At 32.7% G+C, this 22,792-nt stretch overlaps 2 protein-coding genes across 3 annotated transcripts; one reads left to right on the forward strand and one right to left on the reverse strand.

Moving 5' to 3' along the window:
* Positions 1 to 428: 428 nt before the first annotated feature.
* Positions 429 to 3,394, reverse strand: LOC129899265 (protein ETHYLENE INSENSITIVE 3-like). Its single transcript, XM_055974159.1, has 2 exons — positions 3,286 to 3,394; positions 429 to 2,728 (listed from the first exon to the last, which is right to left on the reverse strand). The coding sequence occupies exon 2, from the start codon at positions 2,583 to 2,585 to the stop codon at positions 762 to 764; it is 1,824 nt and encodes a 607-aa protein (XP_055830134.1). The 5' UTR covers positions 2,586 to 2,728; positions 3,286 to 3,394; the 3' UTR covers positions 429 to 761.
* Positions 3,395 to 12,784: 9,390 nt separating this feature from the next.
* On the forward strand, positions 12,785 to 18,354 carry LOC129899250 (uncharacterized). 2 transcript variants are annotated; one of them, XM_055974136.1, is made up of 10 exons: positions 12,785 to 12,887; positions 13,032 to 13,278; positions 13,935 to 14,139; positions 14,801 to 14,891; positions 14,993 to 15,138; positions 15,356 to 15,599; positions 15,688 to 15,792; positions 16,137 to 16,319; positions 16,483 to 16,687; positions 17,604 to 18,354. In XM_055974136.1, the coding sequence occupies exons 2-10, from the start codon at positions 13,068 to 13,070 to the stop codon at positions 18,086 to 18,088; spliced, it is 1,875 nt and encodes a 624-aa protein (XP_055830111.1). In that variant the 5' UTR covers positions 12,785 to 12,887; positions 13,032 to 13,067; the 3' UTR covers positions 18,089 to 18,354. The 2 variants fall into 2 exon arrangements, with proteins under 2 accessions (XP_055830111.1, XP_055830112.1); XM_055974137.1 differs by lacking the exon at positions 17,604 to 18,354 and adding an exon at positions 17,189 to 17,547.
* The last annotated feature ends 4,438 nt before the right edge of the window (positions 18,355 to 22,792 follow it).

Genomic DNA, 22,792 nt, shown 5'->3' on the forward strand with positions numbered 1-22,792 from the left:
CTTGGGTGTCTGGTATCCGTTAATTCGAGATTGTTAAAATATGAGCAGGATAATTTAGCCGCATAGTCCATAGAAATGAAATTAAGACAAGCATATCACAAGCCTGGAGAAACTTGACCAAAGCAAACCATATACTTAATAAAAAGTCATGTTGTTGCATAGAAAATCAAACAGTTCATTTCATAAAAAGCAATAATGTTACATTAAGCTAAAGATCATAGAAGAAAACTACTCACTACACAGCTTTGACAACATCAACTACTATGCTACAAAGGGCAGAAATCTCAAACATGAAACAACCTTGAGAATTGTATGGACCAAGAAGGCCTTCGCCTGCCTATAAATTCAGCAGTTCATACTGATACTGCCCATGCTGAAAGAAGCGACAAGCTTTTGATCAACATTAACGTGCAGACGATCAAAGAGACTTAAAGAGAAAATAACTAAAGCTTGGATTAAACCAAAATTGTAACACATATAACAAGATAGTCTTGACTTATTTCTCAGATATCTATACATTCTATAAGCAGCATTGGCTAATACTTGAGGGTATCTCCTCCTTCTCCTCTGTTACACATTGCCACATAGCTTTCAACCTTCTACAACATATGGTACCAGGAAATATCATGACTAAGAGAGTTGTAAGCGATTAAAAATCAACCTGATAACGAAGACCAATTCTAATGGGATCTGCCAATCTCGGAGAACAAGCTATATCTTTGAAGCCCTGACTGACTATATACGTTTCACCAATCTCCTGGCTAGTACCAAATTGGAATATCTTGCTTCGCTGTGGTATCACATCCAATGCCAGGCTGCAGATTTCCGGTGTAATTGGTGGACTGTAAGTTAAACGGAGGCCCAAACATGCAATGCAAATTGTCACTTGAATTTAGGATCTTGCATTGATCAACAAGATTGCCTTGTGGGTGCATAGACTGACTTGCGGAAACATTAACGTCATTGAAGATATTCCCCTCCATTATCCCTCGACTGTGTAGGTAATTGACCTGGTCAACACGAGGTTGCTGATGAGGCTGCTGCTCTTTGGTCACTGCAACATTCCCTGTATTTTGGTTTTTGTTTCCTTGTATATTACAATCATAAAATGACATAAGGTCATCAATCATCCTTTGCCCATCTTCAGGAACTCCTACTCCAAATAGATCAAAGGGAGGTGGACTTGGATTAACAGGCAGAGCAACTGAACTTGACGGGACATATTGTTGAGGGAAGACAATTGGCTTGACTTCGTTTATGTGAAAGTTTGAAACCCCAAATTGAGAAGTATTTCTGAAAGGGCAAGCTAATTGATGATTGTCTCTTGCAGATCTATCCTGAAAACCGTGGCGAAGTTCACTGTAAGGACATTGAAGAAACTCACATGTATAGATCTTTTGAGCCATGGTAACAGTCTGTTCATTGGATTGCTTCCTCTTCCGGGTGAAATCTAAGCTGGTGATCATTTCATCCTTGATTGGATGAGACTGTTGTTGCAGAGGCAACCTCTCGTTGAATCTCTCAACACTGACATTCAACATATTGAGATGGTGTGGTTTTTGCTCTTGAACGTCAAAGTTACACTCATCTTGAGCACCATCAACATCATATTCACTGCTGTCATTCACAGTGAAAGTTCCACTACCACCAGCTGACGACAAAGGTGGACAGCGATCAGGGTATAGTTCTCGAGCCAAAGCTTCCTCCTGATTGATGATAGCAAGCCAAGTCGCACTTTCTTTTGCTGTCATCTTATCCTGCAAGCACTTTGACTGCCTTACAAGCTTGCGGATTTTAGCAATATCAGGGGATATGTGCTTGATCACCGCTGTGAGGACACCAACCTTCCAAGCCTTCTTCAGATCATGAGGCTTTTTATAAGGTGGAGGACCTTGGTCCTTCTGCAAACCCAATTGAGGCCACCAATCCTCCTGTCCTGTAGGCCACCATGGGGGTGAAACGCCTTTCTCCAATGGAAATCTTCTCTGAGGAGGATCACAGTGCTGCATCAAAGCTGACAATAACGAACCAAGGGTGGTATCTTGCAGCTCCTGCAAGGTGTGAGGGGTAGGACCAACTGGATTTGATACCTCATTCTTGCCTGGGATGGCATGCTCAGCTTGGTATTTGGCTATAGCCGCAGGGCCATTGCGGTCAAATCTCACTTTATCCTTCCACCACTCCCTAAGATTATCAGATGCCCCACCGACCGGCTTGCCATTTTCCGGAATGATCCCATAAACAAAACCTTGAGCTTTACATACTTCCATCATTTTCAACATGTACTTCAAGATCCCATCCTGTGCCCTCGACATCTTCTTCCTCCTTGCCTGCTCCTGTGACTGGCGTCGTTTCACAGAATCAACATCTTCCTTCCCCTGATTCATTTCTTTCAGCCTTTTGAGCTTCATCTTGTCCCTCCACACTCTCTTCTCTAGCTCATCCACATCAATATCCTCATCACTATAATCATCATCCACCACCTGTTCTGGTTCAGTGTATGGAGCAGCAACCTCCACTTCCTTAAGCGGAGCAGGAAAGAAATCAAGATCCCCACAGAACCCCATTTCCTCAAACATCATCATCTTCACAAAAACAACACCTCAAAAAAAAAAATTACAAGAAATCTTAACAAAATTAGCAGCTAACACCCAATTTTTCACAGATTATCCTGTCCTCTTTAGAATTTTCATCTATGGAAATCAACCAAACTACGCGATATTTGATCCTGCAAATACATTTAAAGGGAAAATAAGAAAATCTCTTTAACAAGTTCCAGAAATAAATAACACAAAACACTGTTGACATGTGAATATCTCAATACACAGGCAGTTAAACTAAAAGCAAAAAGGGGAGAAAAAAGGTGGCCTTTATGCACATGAAAGAAAAAGCCAAGATTATCTCCCCCCAAGAAAACTGGTACAAATTATTTCTCCCAAAAATCCAAGAAAATTTGACATATTTTCCCAGATCTAAAGCATCAATATTAATGTAACCCCCAAACAGAAATCTAAAAATACCCCCCAAAAAAAATTGAAAGGAAAATAGGTTGTTTGGTACAAAGAATCTTGTAATTCACCCAACTACGTAGTGGTAAGACACTGAATACACAATATATTCATATATTGGATTCATCAGTTGATTTATAAACAATAAGAGAAGGTAAATATAAATAATCAAGTATCATAAACACATAAAAATCCAATCTTGAAGCAAAAGCACAAATCTTTACACTCCATTAATGATCACTAATTAACAGACGAAGAAATATTAGTATGTGAGTACCTGAATTTATGATTTTGCTTTTTTTCTTTCAAAAGTCTAATATTCAACTCTTTGTCTACTTAGGAGAATAATTTGACTATGTTAAACTCTATATGGAAGCAGAGGAGAAAGATAAGTAAGAAATTGGGGGGGGGGGGGGGGGGGGGAGGACGTTATATAACTACAACTTTAATTATGAATGTGAATGTATTTACTCCCTTCATGCAAAGTAAAATATTACTCCCCTCCATTTTAATTTAGAAATAATTTGACCATTTTGAATTGATTTTTTTATTACTATCCGGAAACTCCCACCTTTTTACTTTCTTAGTAACTCGAATCTACAATTTTAGCATTGGAGATGGTTATCTGAGCAATCTCTTTTGTCTTATGCTTGTGAATACATAATTACGCTATGATTCTAAAAATACAAAAATTAACTAATTATAAATGCAAGATAAAAGATTTTAAATTCATTAAAGATCTTATTAATATTTTATCACTTAATTGAGCGAGTTAATATGATTTTAAATAAATATTGTATGTGAATTTTTAAAAAAAAAGAGTCTTTTGAGCTTTGGGGGTGCATTCTCCTTGATGCATGAATAAGCATGAAAAAAGTTGATATATTTTATGTATGTGAAATACAAAAATAGTGAGTAATTATGAAATTTGTGTGCTTTTTAAAAATTTGGTGGAAGAATTTCTTTCAAGAAGGCAAGGGGTCATGATGGATGAACTTTCTTTTCAAGTGGGAATGCAATGAATAGGAAGTCTTCAAGTTGTGGCCATTGGGAAAAGGATGTCTTACTTTGTTGTTATCTTATTTTCTTGATGAAGTTAAGGTTGTTTTTTTTTTCGATATTTAATATTTGAATGGGAATATAATTAAATTTTGATTTATATATTGTAAGACTTATTTATAAGAATATCGTTTGTACTAAAACTTTTTTTATTTTTATGAATTTGAATTCAAAATCTTAAAAACAAAAAAATCTCAATCATCTATTATAACTGATCTCAAACTTTTCAAGTTATATTTATGATTTAACCAATTATGGGATGGAATCGACCTAAATTCTACTATTGATTTATAGATGAATACCCTTTCATTTTTCTTTGTTTTAAACCTAATCTATACCTACACACGTGCAAGTGCAACTTAATGATAAAGCAAAAATTTCTACAACATCCAATCATACTACAGAATTGCATTTGTTTTTAACGTTTGCGTACCATAAGAAACCTTGGTTTGTAAGAGTTTTTGTATACACTAATTATTTATTATTTCCTTACACGTTTCATTTCATTAATATTCTATTAACAAAAATAACAAGATAGATTTGGAAAAAAAAAAGAAGTAAAAAATGACTTCTTCTTCTTCCCCCTTTTTTTTTTTTAAAAAAAATAAGTTTCCAAAATGACTGACATTTGAAATCGAATAGAATATCTCTGCTCCTCCCTCATCTTCTCCGTTAACAAAAAGGTAATTGAAAAAAATATTATATTTATTTCACCGTGTTTGCAACAAATTTGTGAAAATATATTGCAATCACAAAATAAATAAAAAGAATAATTTTTCGAACTAGAATGATTTGAATTTGATCTGTATTGTGATTAGAGGGTTGTGAGTGACGTATTTCTCGAACTAGGTAGGATGTTTTGAACTTGATTTAAATGATTTGTGCATCTTCTTAAAGTATTTGATTATCAAGAAGAGTTTAACATATTTTGATCTTTTTATGAATATTTCATGAATTTGTAAAATTTTGGAGATGCCTTTTTAAATTTATATAATACCATTTATATAAACATGAATTAGGATTTAAGATATAGTATCATTCAAAAAACTCTAACTAAAATATGACTCGTCTTATAAAGTTGTATAAAATTTCTATGTCTACCCACTAATTATCATTATAATCACATGTATATAAAACATAAATTGTATCAAAGATTATTCCAATAATTTAGAAAACCATATTATTCTTCTCATGAATCAATTTGCACCAAGACTCTTCACACAAGAAGAAGTTTCTACAAAGAAAGGAAAAGAGAATTTTCTAACATTAGAACTTCATTTGTCTTTAAGAGACACAACTCTTTGAGGACTTTTTTTTTAATGGTTATGCCTTTTCTCCTTTCTTTTATTAGCGAATTTATTTATGCACTAGTGAACAAAGTGTCTGGCGATTTTTTTATTAATAATAAATTAAAAAACCTCAATAAAGACAACCAAAAGAGGATACAAGTATGAAAAAATAAATGTTCGAGAAAATTGGGTATTTTACCATTATTATAGAGTTTATAATACATTTTATGATAATATTATAAATGAGGATTTTTAAATAATTCAAAAATATAAAGGAGAAACTATCTAATTAAATACTCCTATCATATTTATTAATACTCCATATAGTTTGAAATAATTACATTTTATATTACTAATTAATAATTTCATACAATTAGATACATCTAGATACATGTTTTTACTATCAGATACACTGAAATAGGGAAAGAGGTTGCGAGAAAAGGACGAACGCGAGCGAAATTTCTCTATGTATCTCAAATACATGTGAATCTACTTGGATAAAATGTATCTAGAATAAATTACGCCTATTTTGACCCCATATATCTCGAGATACATGTATCTAGACATATTGATTGCATTAAAATCTGGTAAGATTGGTAATATTGTAAACTAACATGTATCTAAGTAATTAACTTTTAAACTAGTGAGATTTCTAAAAGTTACCCAAATATAAATGTGCCAAGAGACCTCAAACTTTATATATGAATTAGTTTACCCATCTAAAATAATCAAAAGTATTTTTCTCATGCCTACTTTTTCAAAATTGTCCAACAACGTGAGATAATTCATTACTTTTTCTTAAATTTATTGGATCTTGTTGAAGTGTTGACACTTTCATCATTCCCCTAGTCGTTCTTTTGAGAATTGCTAGTCAAGAGAAAAATTGGAGATTGTGTAATAGGTACCTACATCCAATCTTCCTTGAGAGCAAATTCCAGTCGCATGATTTTACTTTGTTAGTTGCACTTGTAGGAGGCTTGGAATAAATTCCTTAGTCACCTTACCGGCCATTCCAACTATATATGTTGTCGTCCATTTGTCTTTTTGTTGCTTCCACTTTTTTTTTGTCATCGCCATCCGTGGCCACTTTATCAAAACACATATCCAACATATTATCATCCTCATCCTTCTCAGAAAATCTTTTCCCCAAATCAATTAGCATATACATTAGTTGGACCAAGTCTTGATTGTTGTGGTTCGTGGCTCATTCTACGTTGCAATCACACTTTTATTCAAATATAAATGCTAAAGCTTATGGATTTAATTTGCTATTCAAAGAAGGAGGTGAAGCTTGTCAAATTGGCTCACCTAAGAGAACTTATTATAAATATCTGATATTTCTTATGAACGATAAAAAAAAATCCTTATATTACAAAAATTATTGAGCAAATTTATGTACATATTTATATTAATTTATTTAAACATGAATTTGAATCGAATTTTGAATGGATGATACGAGTTCAATATCCTTGTGACTAGTGTCATGACAAGTATTATAATGTTGAACAAAAGAAATAAAAGTAAAAAAGGGACAAAAGATCAACAAAGAAAAAGGCTAGAAGTGAAAAGGGGGTTATTATTATCAAGTTTTTTTTGTTTTTTTTTTGAAAGCTACAAATGGATGAAGGGACATGTCACATGAGTGGAATTGGTCAGTAATTATAGAAGTCACTGAAACAGTGATAATGCATATGTTAGTCATGTTTATTGCCAAATCTCACTTTGCCGACATGAAAATGAATAATGACAAAAATAATTCAATCCATTGAAAATAAATGAACCATCTTATTAGAATTCAAATCTAAATGAAATTCTGATCATCTCTAAAAATAAAAAAATTCTCAAGATTACTTTTGGAAAACAAATAATTAAGTATAAATAACCTTATGATCGATATAAAATGATATCCATCTTTAAAAAAATCAAATCATTTTGAAATCGAATAAAAATAGGCCTAATTTGGCATAAAGAGAAAACAAAATGATTCTGTAATAATCGATTTTCTCCTCAATGACTTAATTTATGTTACTAAATTAACACCGAGAAATAATTTGTTTAAATTTCATAATAATGAGGGAACATGTAGACAAATACAGATTTTTCTGGTCTTTACAGAATATAATAAGGACGAAAAAGCTCATGCAAGTGGAATATAAATTATAATAGTGACATATATATAAGCATTTATTTCCACTTCCTAATATACATGCATCTAGAAACAAATCAATAATTCTAGTGTTCTAGCTTTCATGAGTATTTCTGAGTGTAGGTTGCTAATACAAAGATTGGAGAACTTTGAGGAGGTTTGGGCCCAATCATTAAGATTAACACGTTTGAATTTAAATATATATTTGAATATTAAGATATTTATTAAAATTTTGAGATCAAAATTTAAATAATACACATTTAAATAATCAGATGTTGCATTAAGATCTAAATATTTAATAGTTAAGACTGTTTGTTTTCTCGACATATGAACATATAAAAGTTTTCTTCATTTAAAAAAATAATAAATATAACATTTAAATAAAATATTAAATGGATCTAATTAGTGATGGTGATGACTAACGATGGTCATTGTGTGTGTCAATTTGGAATGATGTTGATTGATGATGGTGACGTAGGTAGTATCTTATGGTACAGTAGTTGACAATAGTTATTGACCGTTATTGTTATTGGTGTGATGTGATAATTAGTAGTGGAATAATACCAATAACTAATGGTGATGGTGAATGATAACGACAGTTAACGATATATTATGTTGACTAATGATGTTTTTATCGATAGTGATTAGTGGATATAATAATGATTTGTGGTGATAATTGCAAATGATGGCTATTGGTGACAATAGTTGATAGTGGTGAACTGTATCTTTGTAGAAATTTTTAAATAAACATCTTAATGATATTTTAAGATTTTGTTATATATCTTTATCATTCAGGCATATCCAAATCCACAAGTGATTGTAAAAAATAAATAAAACATACTTAATAATTAAGATCTAAATAATTAAGACTCATACCTCGAAAATAAACAGACTTAATGGCTGAAATTTAAATGATTAATATTAATAACTTCGTTAAGTGCAAATAGATGAGGCTTAGAAAAAGCTTGTGACAAGATCCAATTTTTGGTAACTCCTCTAGTGTTTACCAACTAATTTGTTTGGACAAACATTTTACAAACTATATTAGATATAGGCATGAAATTTGACATATTTACAGTAATATGTCTCAAAAAAAATTAAATAAATTGATTCTATTATTAATTAAAAAAATTACTAAAAAAATTGATTTAAAAAGAAAATTATTTGCAAATTTACATTTGACTCAGAAAAATATTTATTAATTTTTTAAAAAGTGTAAGGCCTTCTTTGAATCTTTGACCATTAACATGACAGCTCAATACAAATTACACCCTTCCCTTATAGTAATCAAGATCATGCTCTTATCGAACATCTTTGGAGCCCTTATGAATGTAATCACAACTATTTTATGCACCCACCGCAAAAAATTATCTAATTAAACAAATATTTTTATTATATTAATTAATTTTTTTTATAATTTGAAATAATTATATATTATCTCACTTATTAATAATTTTTATATTAGAAATTAAGTTAAATATATCCTGATACATGTATTTATTATCAAATATACTAAATATGAAAGACGCGAGCGAGATAGTTTATTATCTCAGCTACATGCGAATCACACTAGATACATGTATCTGGGACACCAGATAGAGGAAGAGGGTAAGCGAGAGAGGAGAGTGGAAAGTGAGAGAGTTATATATATGTAGATCCACTTGGATACAATATATATAAAATAAATTATACCTAGTTTTGAATCTATAAATCCGAGATATATGTATTTAAACGTATCTGGACGCGTAGGATATATGTATCTGAAGTCCAAAATCTAGTAAGATTCATAATATTTCAAACAAATATGAATCTAACTAATTATCTCCTAAAATAATGAAATTTGGGTAAGTTACCCCCAAAAGTAAACTTTTAGGGCATGTTTGGAAAGTCACCATGTAATTGAGATTTGGTGTAATTACACTCTTTGGCATATTTAGTAAACCAAGTAATTACTTGATAAGAGAGGAATTGTGTGTAATCGAAGGGGAGTAATTACACTCTTCAATTTTCAAGGGAGGGTAAGGAATTGGTGTAATTACACCATGTAATTACATGAAACTTTTTAAAATTCATCTTTTATTTATATTTATATTTTTTTCACTTTAATTTATTTTTATTTCTATTATTTATAAAATATTTTTATTATTCTAATATTTTTAAAAATGTATTTTTTTTACTTTTTCGTGTGATTCCATACAATTTTTTATATTATTTTTTTATTATTCTATTTTTTTATTTGCATAATTTTGTTAGTATTCTAATTTTTAAACTAAAGTAGAATTCATTATTAAATAAAGTTATAGACTTACGTTTTCCTTTTCTTTTAAATCACATTTCTGTACGTTGTGTTGAAATTTGATATAAGAATATTATGTTAAATTTTTTGTTTTGAATTGAAAATTTATGTCATATTTTCAATTTCATTTATTTTAGTAGTATTGGCTTGATATTTCACATTGCAAACCATTTATTTTTTAGTTAAACTTGATAGATTATTTTTTTGTCAAATGTTTTAAAATTTTATGACATTATATTTATAATATTAACATTTTTGTCAAACATAAATTTCATGATGTTCATAAAAATCTTATACTTTTAGTTTTTATGATTAAATTAATTAAAATATACTAGTTTAAAAAATATAAATAAATTTATTTTTATAATATTAGTTAAGAACATATGTTTATTAATTAAAATATATCTTAAATATTTAATTTAATATCATTTGTAAAGGTCCTTATTTGTCTAATATAATTTTTAAATTTTAAATGATTAACTTTTAATTTTAAAATTTAATATAACTTTATGATTATACTTGTGCAACCAAACAGTGCACTTATAATTACACTGTAATTATATTTTGACAAATAAACAGATTATTGTATTACTAAATTGTATAACTATACTGATAATTACTATTCTAATAATTATATCAATTCTAATTACTAGGTGGCTCTCCAAACAGACGTAAATGAGTATTTATTATTGAAGTGAAAGCCCTATTTTAAAAAATGGCTATGAGCTCAAGTGCTTGTAAAAACCTCATTTTTTAGTGATGGGAGGATTTTCCAATTAAACCAACCCAATATTTCCCACAAAGCTTATAGCAGTGTCAGAGACAACAATGTTGATTCAGATATCCTAACCAACAATTTTTTATTTTCTAATATTCAATATTTGAATTTACTGATTCAATTGTTTTATTTTTCAGAAAATGAGTTAGTTATCAGAAAATTCTCCATTATGGTGCTAAAAGCAGCATGTGGGCCCACGAATATTAAGTTCACTTTCTTTATCAAAGTTGTAAAAAGCTAGGGCCTTTCAAGAATTTTAAACATTCTATTCTTCATTTGTATAATTGTAACTATCATTTATATAATCGCGCGCATTAAAATAAATTTTGTGTATTTTTTAACTTAAAATTTCATTTATATAAATTTAAATGGATCATAACAAATATAAATTTGTCATTATAAGTAATTAAAAAAATTTATATTCATATAAAATTATTATGCTTAAAAAGTTTGTCATATATGAAATTTTTTCTTCATTTTTTTTTCTAAGATAAAATATATCTCACGTTATTATCAAATAAAGACCTTATATGTAGCATTTTCTTTGAGAATTTTTTACATTTCATGTGAAACTTTGTTCACGGATATGAGACACCTAATATTATAATTATTATTGCAATACTTTTTTCCATTAATGTACTAAATCTATCTTAGCACCATCAAATTGACTATGATGTAAACCTAGCAATTTCAAACTCTTCTTAAAAAAATATGGGATTTATACATTTGATTTTGGTCTGTTATTTTTTTTTTGGGTGGGGGTGGGGTGGGTGGGGGCGGGGGCGTGGGTTAAAGAACTGTACCTCCGTTCACCAATTGTCAGTATGTCACATACCAAAGAATATTTGCCAAAAATGAAGGAGACACACATAATTTTTGAACAATTAGCTTTAAAATTAACATGAAGGAGACACACATATTAATAAATTTAATAAATTATCAATTAGCTTAAAATTAAAGATAACTTTATAGATGTTGGAATTTAAACGTGATTTAGGAGACATATATTTCGTGATATTGCAAGTCTTTGTTGTTAGCTTTTAAATCAAGAGGAATTGAAGGAAAAAGTGAACACAAACTTCTTATACTAAAGGGGGTTGATAATATACTTTTCATTGATTCACATATAAAAAGTATTTACTCTCTCCGTTTCAAAAAAAAAAAATCTATTTTTTTTAGTATATTTCAAAATTTTTAAAAAATGATACATTTAACCTATATTTAGTTTAAAGTTATAAAATTGAAAAAGTTTTCTTTAGCCTTTTAATTTTAATGTTAAATTAAATTAAATTTATTTTTTTAAAACGGAGGAAAGCAAATTATATTGTGAAGCAGCTACAGTACAAAAATCTCATTCAGTCCCCACTGCCCCTTATTGGGGAAAGCTAAAAATGTGGGGCAGTGGGCTCCATTTTGGGGAAAAATGCACATATATCCACAAAAGCACTCACAACTGATTCTTCTTCTGCTTTTTGGGTGTTCGAAAAATGTTTTTAATTTTTTTTATTGATTAAATATTTTGAAATAATTAGAAAAATGAACTTCTTAATAAAGTAGAGAAAATAAGGTTTATTTATGATATTTTATATTGATTATGTCATTTCCAATCTCCAACATATATTATCTTCACTTTTATTATTAATAATATTTGTCTAAATTATATATAAATACATTAAAATCAATAATTTTGATTATCTACCAAAAATAAATAAATAAATAAAAAATACATTTATTTTCTAAAAAATATTTTCCTATGTACCAAACACGCCCTTCATATATTGCCTCCATGTCAAATTTTTTGATTTTCTATTCTAATTAATGTCTACTTAATTCTAATTTACATAATGTAAGGCCCCAATAAAGAGGAAGCACTCTTTACAATTAATTAATTAAAAAAAAAGCAACACCATCTAGTGCATCACATTTTTTTTTAATGATCTCCATATCAATTCTCTCTTGCACGTAAAAGGACATTAATTTTCAAATTGTCTGTCTTTTCTATCGTGCACTTATTTTAAGAAAATATAATTAAGAGGAATTTTTAATTTTATTTAAAAAAATATATAATTATTAAATTTATTTAGAGGTAAAATTCTCAACAATTTTTCTTTTTCATATCCATAATTTAAGTTCAAAAAATCTAATTAAAAGTAGAACAGGCTCGCCGTATGATTCCTCATATTGTGTTGCCCTCCAATAAATAAATAAATATAAAAACATTACTCTCTTTATTTTATTAAGATTTTTTTTAACTTGCTGTTCTACACTTGTACTGATTTGAGCTAACTGTAGCAGTGAGTTGGGATCTCCAGTGAGTTCCTATCCATGGAATCCTTCTAATAGCTGTGATTTTTCATTTGTTTTAAGTTATTTCTTCTACCTTTTTCTTATTGAACTAATGATTTCTACTATTATTTGTTGAAGCTACTAATTTCAGCTCTTCATTTTTTTACAGATACTCATAGTGGAAAGCTGAATAAGCAGATTAACAATGGGGAAACTTGCAATAACAATGATGGGTTTTCTTCTTTTATGCTTCTGTACTGAAGCAGTTTACATGAAGTACAAGGACCCAAAACAGCCATTGAATGTTAGAATCAGGGACTTGATGAACAGAATGAGCCTTGAAGAGAAAATAGGTCAGATGACCCAGATTGAGAAACATGTAGCTTCACCTCAGATCATGAAGAAATACTTCATTGGTAAGATTTCCCAAACAAACGAGCAAAAATCTTGAGGTTTTACATAAACCCTTATGGAGAAATCATTTTATGAAAGTTATACATTTGAAGCAGTGTATACATTTGAAGCAGTGTATAAATGTATGTGATAAAAATTGCCTGTAGATAATATAGATAAAATTACCGGAATATGACTCTGTTGCAGCTTACCGAGTACAAAGATCAGGGTAGACTGTTAGTAGGTAGTAGAGAAATGTCTTGCTTATCCTTCCATATTGGCAGTCATATTAATTCTATCTACCATCTCAATTCCTTTTATGAATGCTTTGTTATGCTATCTGTAGTATTTTGCCCTGATGTTCTCACTACTGTTATTTCTACTTGTGGGATTACACTGGTATGTTGTTGTTGTTGTATAATATTGGACTAAGATGAGTTTAATTGGAACAACATGGTCAGTGAGGATTCATATAGCCGACCTAGGTTCCTTGGGATTGAGATGGTAGTTGTTGTAATGTATTTGTATATAAAGTTTGTATCAATTGCTGCACAAGAGTGTTAGGTGTTGTTGTACTCAGCATTCACGTACTTTAACTTTTAGATTCTCTTTTGTCATGGTGGTTGAATGAAAGGCTACTGTTTTATGGTTTTAGTGAAGTGTGAATTGATTGTGGCAGGGAGTGTACTGAGTGGTGGAGGAAGTGTGCCATTTCCAAAGGCTACTGCTGCGGACTGGGTGAAGATGGTAAATGAGATTCAAAAGGGTTCACTTTCAACACGCCTTGGTATTCCCATGATTTATGGAATTGATGCAGTCCACGGGCACAACAATGTCTACAAAGCAACAATTTTTCCACACAATGTTGGCCTTGGAGTCACAAGGTAAGCGAAATTGCGGTTACATATGATCATTTCAGCAGCATTCTTCACAGATTTTGAAATGTTTATACAATTGTGAAATTTGAAGAAACATACAGAGGTTAGTGCTTGTGATAAATAGTCTATACTTCAATATTTGGACACAATAGGGCTTGAAACTTTGTTCTTTTCTCATTATTGCTCTTTGCTGTGGATTTCTTAGATCACATTGCATAAACATGGGGGATGGGCTGACAGATGGCTGAAATGTTGATTAGAAAATTTCCGAGTCTCTCATCAGGAGTAGTTCGAGAGGATGAGTATTTGAACCCTAATAGTTACTAGCATATTCTTGAGGAAAATTGAAATTACATCCTCTGTAGGAATCTTGTCTTTGAACCTTTGATCAATTTTACTTACATAAATGGGGGTGATGCTAAGACTTCCGGCCCTATCTATCTTTGCTGATCGGTATAAGGGCGGACCCATGGTTTCAAGAGTCTGGCTGGAAATTTATTTTGCCATAAGTGTTACTTTCAGGAAATTTGGGAAAATAGTACTCAAATAAGAGATATTTTGTTGATATATAAGAGATTTAACAATTTAGTTGGTTATTTTACAACTTGTTCTTGAAGTTCTCTCATCTCATTTGCTGATACTTGGAATAATCTCAACTTTGCTATAGAGACCCACAGCTTGTGAAGAGGATTGGAGCTGCGACTGCCCTTGAAGTCAGAGCCACAGGAATTCCTTACTCTTTTGCACCGTGCATCGCAGTGTGTACCATCACATCATATACAGTTTACATATTGTCTTTATTTGATAGCTTTCATCATAGGTCTTGGTGTTTGTCTTTGCTTGATACGTGTTATCACAGGTCTGCAGAGATCCAAGATGGGGTCGGTGCTATGAAAGCTACAGTGAAGATCATAGAATTGTTCAGGCAATGACTGAGATCATTCCTGGTTTACAAGGAGATGTTCCAGATAACTCTCGTAAGGGTGTTCCTTTTGTCGCAGGAAAGTACGTATCTCGAGTCTTTCACATCTCTGTAATCTTTCACATCTTTGTCCTTTCTGACTCCGTTTGTAATTTCATTTGACTGCAAAGAATTGTGATTTAACTTTCATCTAGCTGTAACATTCGTCATTTCGTTACACATCCTCGACCAAATTTAGCCTTTACGTCTATCTAGTATATGTTCTCCAATGACATGATTGTGCTTCTAAATGTTCTCAAGGACAAAAGTAGCAGCCTGTGCTAAGCACTTTGTGGGCGATGGTGGCACTACCAAGGGCATTGATGAAAATAACACTATTATCAATATGAATGGGCTGCTTAACATCCACATGCCTGCCTATATTGATTCCATTTTAAAAGGAGTTTCCACAATAATGGTCTCTTACTCAAGCTGGAATGGCAAGAGGATGCATGCAAACCGTGATCTAATCACTGGCTTTCTCAAGGGAAAGCTCAAGTTCAGAGTAAAAGAGCAGCTCTCTTTTAAGTTCTATTGGTCGAAATATACTGAGGAGATTACTGATCATCACATTTCTGTTACCTTTATTTCAGGGTTTTGTCATATCAGATTGGGAGGCAATTGACAAGATTACTGAACCACCCCGTGCAAATTACTCTTACTCTGTTCAGACTGGAATTCTTGCTGGACTCGACATGGTCAGTCTAAAGGATTAATTCCAAAGTTGTCTGTTTTATAAAATGTATTTACTCGTTTTCCCTCTAAATTATCACCTTGTCACCTGACACAATTAGATCATCATTAATCAACTCAAGCTGTATTACTTTTCACTTCCTAATGTATTTAGTAACTGGTAAAGTTGCTGCCATGTGACCAGGAGGTCACGGGTTCAAGCCTTGGAAACAGCCTCTGGCAGAAATGCAAGGCAAGGCTGCGTACAATAGACCCTTGTGGTCAGGCCCTTCCCCGGACCCCGCGCATAGCGGGAGCTTTAGTGCACCGGGCTGCCCTTTTTTAATGTATTTAGTTTTTATTACTGCAGATTATGGGTCAGGAAAACTTGATTGAATTTCTTGATGATCTAGCTTTCCAAGTAAGGAACAATATCATTCCCATGAGCAGGATAGATGATGCAGTTAAGAGAATACTAAGGGTTAAGTTTGTCATGGGTCTCTTTGAGAACCCATTGGCTGATCTCAGCTTAGCAAACCAACTAGGAAGCCAGGTAATTCCCCCGTCCACAAAAATGATCATGAAAAGCTTCCCAAGGGGATGCGAGACAACTTTTTTCAAGATCATAAGTTTTCATTCTGGTGTAATGTGAATTCTCTCCACCTGTTTTGTCCTTCACTTGGTTCCTTTCTTTTCAACATAATTTTTATCTGTAGGAACACAGAGAGTTAGCAAGAGAAGCAGTGAGGAAATCACTTGTACTATTGAAGAATGGAAAAGTTACTAGCCAGCCACTACTTCCCCTTCCGAAAAAAGTGACAAAGATACTTGTTACTGGCAGTCACGCTGACAATCTGGGTTACCAGTGCGGAGGCTGGACTATAAGTTGGCAGGGAATTGGAGGCAATGATCTTACCACAGGTATCTTTCTGTTATCTTGTAATTAGAAGTCTTCACAGTTTTTTTGAGCCAGTGCAAATCAAAATCTTGTCGTTGCATAAACCTTACTTATCAGTTATGTTGAACTAGTGAGATCCCACTTTGCAACTTAATTTGTTTGTGATAGATTTCTGTCTTTATTTCATCCGTCACCTCTAAGTACAAATAAACCTTAACTTTTATTGTGTGCATTTTTAGTAATGCACATCAAATGCAACTGATTTTTCAACACCTTAGGTTTTTGTAAGATACATACATGTGGCTTCAACCAAAGTGATAAAAGAACAACTTGGACTCTAATTCAGTGGGGCTATTGAATCTTAGCACCATTTTTTTAGTGGAATTAGTTAAAGATGCGTTTAAAGTATTGGTTAAAAATGGGTGATAGTGTGAAAGTTTACCCAAGGGTGACATCAAGAGTATAATAACATAGACTCATCTTCTATTTTTTTGATGAAAATGTAGAGATTTTTTTTTTGCAAGTTACCATGAAGGTACCAAAAGAAGTACATCAGATAAAGGAACATCCTTCTATATACTGAAAGAGAGCAAGAGATCTGATAGTGAAGCTTTTTCTTTAGCAATGTATAATGTAACTCGGAATGGAGTAAACTGGGAAGGTGAATTAAATAAACTTTGGTAGCATCAGTCTTGGATAGTTGGATATTGCCTGGCTACTTCTATGAACCTTAGACCATATCTTTCTGGTTTCCAGAACAGTTGCAACTTATGCACTGTTTGAAGAATGATCTACAAAGCTGTGCATGTAAAGATTAATGCGACATTTGAATTTATTTTAGAGATCATGCTCGATGATCATCAAAAATTGTAAATGAGAATTATCATTTCTTGTAGCATCAGACTGAACAAGCTCTCATGTATATATGGACGAATACAGGAACTACCATTTTAAATGCTGTGAAAAACACAGTCCATCCATCTACACAAGTGGTGTACCAGGACAATCCAGATGTAAACTTTGTCAAGTCCAACCACTTCTCCTATGCCATTGTTGTCGTGGGTGAGACACCCTACGCAGAGATGTTTGGCGATAGTGCAAACCTTACAATAGCTGAACCTGGTCCGAGCATCATATCCAATGTCTGTGGGGTTGTGAAGTGTGTGGTAGTTGTCATTTCTGGGCGTCCTGTTGTGATGGAGCCATATCTTGCAAATATAGACGCCCTCGTGGCTGCTTGGCTTCCGGGAAGTGAAGGCCAAGGTGTTGCTGATGTCCTGTTTGGTGACTATGGATTCACAGGCAAACTTGCGCGCACTTGGTTCAAGTCAGTTGATCAGCTTCCCATGAATGTTGGTGATCCACATTATGATCCTTTGTTTCCTTTTGGATTTGGTCTCACTACCGAGCCTGTGAAGGGCTAACATCTCTTCCTCTGGAGTTTCACTTGCTGCTCATTCTTCATAATTTTTTTTTTGGTTAAATGGATTTTTTTTTTTTGGTAACTAACATTTTCATTAATCACCAATGGAAAACGATTACAAGCACCAAAGCAGACTAATACAGCCAGCTATCTAAATGTATCATAACAACACTCATGTCTAATCTAGCTTGAAACTACAGATAAGAGATCGAATTCTATTTGGAGCTCTGACACAACAAACAAATGCAATATCCCTAGCTATGACTTCATGCTCTCTTCTCTTGTTTTCAAAAATTCTCCTGTTTCGTTCTATCCACAAGCAGTGCACAAACTTAGTGTATACCATCTTGAATATTTGAGCAACTCTCGTCTTTCCTTTTGCATTTACTAGTACCTCTGTAAGGTGTTGGTCCCATGATATGGAGTGTTTTGGCTTAGCTTGAATCCATTGTTGTTGTATTCTCCAGAGTTTTCTTCCATACACACATGATACAAATATATGGTCTCTAGACTCAGTAAGGTCATTGCATAATGAACATGTGGGAGATACAGCTTTTACCCACCGTATAAGTCTATCTGTAGTTAATAACTTGTTCTGCAGTTTAACCAAAGTATAATTTTAGCTCTTGGTCTGGCTGTATTTTTGTACATTAAGTTATTCCATATAACTCTAGGTTCTAGGCTCAGCATGTGCATGTATAGTTGCCTAATCAGGTTATGTCCACAAGATGTATCAACCTGGAATTGAATAAGAGCTTTCTTGGCTTCAATTATCTTTCTTATCATCTAGCATGCTTGCTGTCACATCCCGAGAGGGTACTCTAGGCGTGGTCGGCACTCAGAAGCCATTGCTGGCTCCCAAGCGAACCACTTGGCCTGATCACACATTCACTAATTCAGCGAAAGACTTAGTTTAAGAGAAAAACAAATCTCAGGGGGCTAACTCAATCATCAATCTCCATCATTCAAATCAAAAACATAGTTTGAAAGAAAACTAATCAAGAGTTAAAGACATCAAAATAAATCCATCACCATCTCGTCTATGAAGCCTCTATCTCTACTACCTAAATGGTGCCAATGACAAGTTCATGGCTACCGAAAAAAAAATTACTCATAAGCAATGGAAAGAATGAATATGATCCCTCCAAAGGCAAAAAGGTCTTACCACTATAAAAAAAAAATAGATCTTCAACGAAACGCCTGTTGATGATCTCTAACACCTATCCCTGCATCATAAAACGATGTAGGACCAAATGGACGTCAGTACGTGGAATGTACAAGTATGTAATATGACAAAATGAAATAACAATACATCAAAAGAACTCAAGATAGAATGAAACTCACCCAACTCAGTATGATATGCAAGTATAAAATATAACAATGCTTTAAGGACTCAGTAATATGCAACTTGTTGAAAACATGTCATATACTTTCATGCACAATCTGGGAGTCTCTCTTAACCGACAACAATCCCACCACCTATAAGTAGGTGATATACAACGAACCGACGTCGTTGCCACATCCGTCCAATATTTGCCAAGGTAAAGGACAAATCTACTAATCTGGATCCATCAATCAATCAAGTCCTATCTTTTCAGGACAATGAAATAGGGAAACATTCGACTTGAACGGTCCAATCCTCTCCTATGCTGGCTACGTAGTTATTGAGTTTTACTCTCGCTCAATTCGGTGCTCGATACTACTTTCAAAACTCAAAATGCTCATGCAACTTAAACAAATCAGTTCAATCAAAACTTTCGACTAGTTTCATTGGACTTCTATCGAAACTCAATCTTATCTCAATCATTATGCTCTTTCAAATGAACTCAATCAAATCCATTCATTGAGATTAAATACTCAACTCTTTTAAATCTTTTTAAAACATGCAATTTCGACTCAAAATAATGCATAGCAAAATCACGATCAAAACAGTTAAAATTCTTAAATACTCATTCAATTCAACTTGGGCTCGACTTATGCTCAAATCATCAAGTTCTTTCAGAAGTATATTTTTGAAAATCAATCACAACTCATTAAAACTTTGTCTTAAAACCATCATTTATGCTCAAGATATCCATGTTCAAAATAATGAAAAAAATCAACTTATGTGAAAACTCAAACTCTTGTACAATCAATGCTCAAATTCAAATATAGAGCCCGTTTGAATGAGCTTAAAAAAGTATCTTTTATGTATGAAGTGCTTTTAGAACTTTGAAATGCTGAAAGTTATTTTTATAAATAAGCAGTTGAGTGTTTGGATAAAAGTGCTTAACTGAGAAAAATGATGTGAATTTTAGGGTTAAAAGAATAAAAAGGGTAGTTTGGGAATTTAGTTAAAATATAAGGGATATAAAAGTAATTTCCATGGTCAAAGAAAATGACTTTAAGCACTTAGAAAAAAAAAGTTAGGAATTCTAACTTTTCATTTTTGACTGACTTTAAGAACTTTATGGCTTAAAGTTAGCATTAGGCAAACACATCCAAAAGCTAAAAAGAGGCTTTAAGTTGGTTTTAACCAACTTAAAATCCATCCAAACGGGCTCATAATCTTCAATTAGGGGTCATGTGAATGAAGACATGAACATGCATTCAAATCAAATACTCAACCCATGAACAACATCAATACACATTTTAAATATGTACAAGGAATCCAAAAGACAATAGATAACTCAAGAATTCAATTCAAGGAACTCGAAAACTCTAACTCAACTCAACTTGAATCAATAAAGATGAAGGGACACGTGGACGAACCCGATCCAACATTGTGTTAGCCTTACATACCTGAATCTTAAGAATTATTGGATAAAAGTGGGGTTTGAAATCTTGTAGCTTGAAGTTGAGAAACTATTCTATGGATTTGTGAAGGAGATCTTGAACTTGGAGTCTTTAGATCAACTTAAAGTTGGAGAAATCCCTTTCTTGAAGTTCTTGATCTTTGGGAGAAGGAGAATTTGGGATTTTGAGAGTATCTCTACGTATAAGAATATTATTAGGTTGAAAGATTGAGAAAAGTCACCTTTTAATAAATTCAGTCGGCAATTTCGGCGAGCTGGAGGTCTCCTCGCCGACCTATTCGGTGAGTCGCCAAATGGTGCTTTAGCTCTCCCAATACAACAGTTTCTGAAGGATTTCGGGCACTATTCGGCGAGCTAGGTCATGGTTCGCTGAACTATTCAGTGAGTCGCCAAATTGGCTGGTGAGCTCGCCGAATTGTCCTGTCCAGACATGTTTCAGTAAAACAATCATAACTTTTTACTTCAAACTCCAAAAAATGACATCTTGGTGGCGTTGTAAAGAAGACTCAAAGACCTATAATTTGATAGGTCTTGGACCACCCAATTCATTATATTCTAGGAGATATGGTCGTTTGAAGTTGGCCCTTATACGAACTCATTCGAAAACTTAGCCAATAGAAATTCTTTGGACTTGACTTGGTTTTAGGGATCCCTTATGACCCGAAATCACATCTAATACCCTTCAAATACTTATGAATTTATCTAACTCATAAATAAAATTACATGTCATTTAGTTTGAGTGTACACACATATGAAGAATGGTTCGAATCTTGGTGAAAAAAATTTGGGGTGTTGCACTTGCATAGGAATCCTCATTTTCTCCAGTTGTTTTTCTTTTATGTAGTAACTATGAACCCATCTAATCCACAATCTGTCTTCCTTCTTTGCCAGTGCCTAATAAGTTTTCGCTATAACTGCTTTATTCCATATGCTTATATTACTCAAGTTAAGTCCTCCAAAGCAAAGAGGTGAATACACTCTAGACCATGCAACCAAAGCCTTCTTAGTAATGGTATTGCTTGGAGACCATAGATAGCTTCTGCAGTAACTATCAATTAGTTTGATAACCTTAGCAGGGAGAACAAATAGCTGAGCCCAGTAGGCCTGAATACCAAATAATACTGATTGGACTAATTGTGCTCTGCTAGCATATGATAGTTTCTTAGAGGTCCAGGAAAAAATCTTTCCTATTATCTTTTTGATTAGTGGCTGCCATTGCAATAGAGAGATTTTCTTTGTGGACAAAGAGACTCCAAGATATTTGAAAGGGAGTTCACCACATATGAAGTTAGTAATTTGCAGAATCCTAATCTGCTCCTGTGGTGATACACCTCCAAAGTAGATACAACTTTTTCCCATATTAGCTTGTAATCCAGAAGCACTTGAAAAGGTTTTGGAAGCATTCTATCATAGCTTGTACAGAATGATAATCTCCCCTAGAAAATAATAGTAAATCATCTGCAAAACAAAAATGAGTAATTTTCAATTTAGCACATCTGGGATGGTACTTGAATTGCTGCTCCTTATCAGGTGTGGTAAGACATCTACTCAGGTACTCCATGACAATTGCAAATAAAAAAGGAGACATTGGATCTCCTTGCCTTAGTCCCTTTGTTAAATGGATATTTAATATCATAATATAAGAGTTTACCAAAAAGGAGCAGGCATTAGTTCAGTACTGTCCTGTAGTCTACCTAATTACTACAAATCCAAAATTTAAGCTTCGAAAGTAGTTCCTAAAATATATGTCCATACAACTTTATTAGCAAATGCCTGACGGAACTAGCAAAAGCTTTATTTATGACTTGTATCGAACAATTCTCGATGTAATTTTATTTTATATATTATAGATACCAATTCAATAAGTTTTTAAGTTTCATTCTAGGGGAATTTTAGTAGCTAGTTGATTG

This window comes from Solanum dulcamara, chromosome 8 (assembly GCF_947179165.1).
Source record: "Solanum dulcamara chromosome 8, daSolDulc1.2, whole genome shotgun sequence".
NCBI lineage: Eukaryota > Viridiplantae > Streptophyta > Magnoliopsida > Solanales > Solanaceae > Solanum > Solanum dulcamara.

Coding starts and splice junctions, on each gene's coding strand:
- LOC129899265 (XM_055974159.1), bottom strand. CDS start 2,585: ATGATGATGTTTGAGGAAATGGGGTTCTGTGGGGATCTTGATTTCTTT.
- LOC129899250 (XM_055974136.1), top strand. CDS start 13,068: ATGGGGAAACTTGCAATAACAATGATGGGTTTTCTTCTTTTATGCTTC. Junction 14,140..14,800: donor GTTGGCCTTGGAGTCACAAG/GTAAGCGAAATT, acceptor ACTTTGCTATAG/AGACCCACAGCTTGTGAAGA. Junction 15,139..15,355: donor GTTCCTTTTGTCGCAGGAAA/GTACGTATCTCG, acceptor AATGTTCTCAAG/GACAAAAGTAGCAGCCTGTG.